This window comes from Tarenaya hassleriana, unplaced genomic scaffold, assembly GCF_000463585.1.
Source record: "Tarenaya hassleriana unplaced genomic scaffold, ASM46358v1 Cleome44, whole genome shotgun sequence".
In the NCBI taxonomy this organism is placed as follows: domain Eukaryota; kingdom Viridiplantae; phylum Streptophyta; class Magnoliopsida; order Brassicales; family Cleomaceae; genus Tarenaya; species Tarenaya hassleriana.
In genome coordinates this window covers 72,719-76,156 of record NW_010967136.1, presented here as the reverse complement: position 1 = coordinate 76,156, position 3,438 = coordinate 72,719, and the positions used below count along the sequence as shown (strand labels likewise).

Below are 3,438 nucleotides of genomic sequence, written 5' to 3'. Positions count from 1 at the left end.
AGGTTTCCCGGTGTATGAAAAGAAGTTCTGGGTCTGATAACCTAGTACCTCTTGATCGTGAAATCGAGAAGTCCGCTAAGCGCAATCGAAAGAAGAAACGACAACAAAGAAAGATGGAGGAACGTGCTATAGTTGCTGAGAACAACAATGACACTTATGGGGCATACCTTCAGCCTAAGTACATTCAGCAGCTCTCATGCATTCGCCGGCCTGATATCGACCGTAACAATTTTGAGTTTCAACCGGCATTCATCAATATGTTGAGCTCATCAGCTTTCTGGGGCAAACCTAATGAAGATCCAATCCCTCACTTGACTCGATTCAAGCTACTATGCCAGTCGGTGAGGACAGTCCGCGGAGTTACCGATGAGTCTCTCATGCTCATGGCCTTTCCATTCTCCTTAATGGATACTGCTCTGGAATGGCTCTACACACTACCTCCATATTCCATATTGTCATGGGAACAAATGCAAGAAAAGTTCATGCAGTGGTTCTTCCCCGCTAGCAAGACCCAGCTCGCGAAACAACAAATTAACTCATTTTTGCAGGAACCTGATGAATCCTTACGTGAAGCTTGGGATCGCTTTCAAGGATACCAGAGAACATGTCCTCACCATGGATGGGATAAAAGGTACCTTATTTCCACTTTCTTGCAAGGATTAAAGGAGGACACTCGAGTTCTTATTCGAGTAGCATGTGGAGGAAGCCTCAATGAAAAATCATTCAACTTCATAGAACAACAAATCAACAAGATGGCCAACGAGTGTGCTCCCTCTCACGAGTTTATCAGAAACGTTAGCCTCAAAGACAGTCATGCAGGTAAGGAAAGTCTATCTGAAATTCAGGCATTACGTGCAGAATTGGCAAAACTTAAAATGCAGGTTGAGAATGCCCATCAGATCTCAGACTTAGACACATCAGCCAACGGGTATAAGATCGAAGACGTCTACTATGTAGATAACAACCTGTACTCGAACGTGTCCAATTCGGGGTGGAAGAATCATCCAAACTTCTCGTACACGAATTCTTCCAACGTCTTGAATACTCCCCATGGAAATTTCGGTGGTCCGTCTAATCAGGGTCTTTCTCAAGGATATCAACCTCGACCTCGAGCTCCCCCGCAACATCAAAATCAGGTCGTTCAACACTACCTAGCGCCTTTTCAATCTCAGCAGAATTACGCTCCGTCTCCGCCTCCACCACAGGTAGATTTTGACCTCGATCTTAAGTCTATGTTCGCACAGCTTATGCAGGGCCAAGAAGTCATTCGCACCGAGATGCGTAAACATCAACAGAAGACCGACGCCCATTTCAAGCTTGTCGATAATAAAATAGCTCAACTTGCTGCCTCTATACCTTCGCGACCTCAAGGATCACTTCCAGGTAAACCCGAGATAAATCTTAGAGAGCACTGCAATGCAGTGTTCTTAAGAAGCGGGAAGCAACTTGAGGATGTCGTCCCCCCTACTCTTGAAAAAGGTGAGTCTTTTTACTCTAGATCTGCGATCACCTCTAACATTCAGTCTGCAGATACTCCAGTTAAGATAACATGTGAGGAAGAACCAAAGTATGTACCTCCACCTCCCAGACCTCCTCCAGTTCCATTCCCTTCACGACTTGTGCAACAAAAAGATGCCAGCCAGTTTAAGCGCTTCACAGACATGATAAAGAAATTGGAGATCACAATACCTTTTCATGAGGTAATCATTCAAATCCCTCTTATGCCAAATTTCTCAAGGATATTCTGGCTAGGAAGAAGACAGTGGAGAAGGAGACAGTAGCATTAACCAAAGAGTGCAGTGCCGTTTTTCAGCACGATTTGCCTCGTAAGATGGCAGACCCAGGTAGTTTCTCCATTGCTTGCAAACTGGGCAATCTCTTTATTGAACAGGCATTATGTGATCTAGGAGCAAGCGTAAGCCTAATGCCATTGTCGATCTTCAAGAGACTAGGTGTGGGTGAACTCAAACCCACACAAATGATATTACAGTTGGCAGATAGGTCGACCAAACGACCTGCAGGTATACTAGAGGATATGCCAGTTAAGGTGGGTGATTATTACATACCTGTCGATTTTGTGGTTCTTGACATGGATGTAGATTCAAGCATGCCTATCATTCTAGGGCGTCCCTTTCTCAACACAGCAGATGTCGTCATCCACGTCAGAGCGGGTCGTCTTACTATGTCCATTGGAGACGAGACAATAGAATTCATGCTCAATCAAAATGACAATCTAGACGAAAGTGTGAAATCTATTTGTTCAGTTTACAAGCTCAAAACGCCTAAGAACCAGGACCACATACACAAGGTTAAGAGAGGACCAGACCCAGATAGGACAAAAGGTAAGAAAGAAGCTAACATGGTTAAACATGTCACTAACTCATCAGACCATCGTGAGAACGGGCTCGAATCTCATGCATCACCACCAGATTTTTCTCTACTAGGTACGCCTCGTTTCTCAAACTCATTTTGTTGTAGAGATGCTCTTAAACTTCATGATTCAGGTTGGCAGAAGATCGTTAATCTTCGCCCATTAGACCCATCTGGTAGTTGAGAGAGTTTGGTCAAGCTAAAGACCCTAAACAAGCGCTCCCGGGAGGCAACCCGAGTTTTTAGGTTAGTTTTCTTTCCTTTCTGTTTATTTTTGCATCGAATATTGGTTTGTGTCCCTTATCACCAGGTTGAGTTCTAATGCGGAGGCGAGGAAGCTAGCTATGCGATAGACGTAGGCAGACTTATCGAATATTGGTTTGTGTCCCTTATCACCAGGTTGAGTTCTAATGAGGAATTGAGAAGGCAAGGAAGCTAGCTATGCGATAGATGTAGGCAGACTTAAGTGCGAGTGAACGAACATCGCGAGCTAAGTATTCTTTTCCCTTTTTTTATTTGCTTCTCTTTTGACTCGTCTTATTGGTTGCCTCTACTAGACAAGAATTGACACCGAGGACAGTGTCCAGTTCAAGTCTGGGGGAGAATTCGTCTAACGCCAAACCATATCCATATAGAGTAGTATTGCATGCATTTTCACTTTTTAGTTTCATGTGCATATAGGATGCATTAGGATCATATAGTTTGTTGTTAGGGTTATGCATTTACATATAGTATTTAGGACATATAAGATCACGTGCATAAAATCGTTTTGAGTATTGATGTAATGATCTATGGCATGAGAGAGTAGAAACGTCTTGAAAACATTGTGATCCGTTGAACGTGGTTATATTTTGTTGAATTTATTGCTTGACCTTTAGGATTTTCTAGAATGGCTTGTGGGATAGAAATCGTTGGTTGGAACCCATGGGACCGATGTTGTCTAGCCAAGTAGAAAAGTTTCTATAAGAACCTTTCCCATGTTTGTTGAAATCGGTAAAGTCTATTATCAAATGCATGCTTATTTCTTCATGTGCAGAAAAAGATAGTAAGCATCTCGACACTCCGCTG

At 43.2% G+C, this 3,438-nt stretch overlaps 1 protein-coding gene across 1 annotated transcript; it reads left to right on the top strand.

The window, feature by feature from the left end:
* The first annotated feature begins 257 nt into the window (after window positions 1-257).
* Window positions 258-2,554, top strand: LOC104825339. The gene is made up of 2 exons (XM_010557664.1): window positions 258-1,700; window positions 1,814-2,554. Exons 1-2 carry the CDS (start codon window positions 258-260, stop codon window positions 2,552-2,554), a joined length of 2,184 nt encoding a protein of 727 aa, XP_010555966.1.
* Window positions 2,555-3,438: the final 884 nt, after the last annotated feature.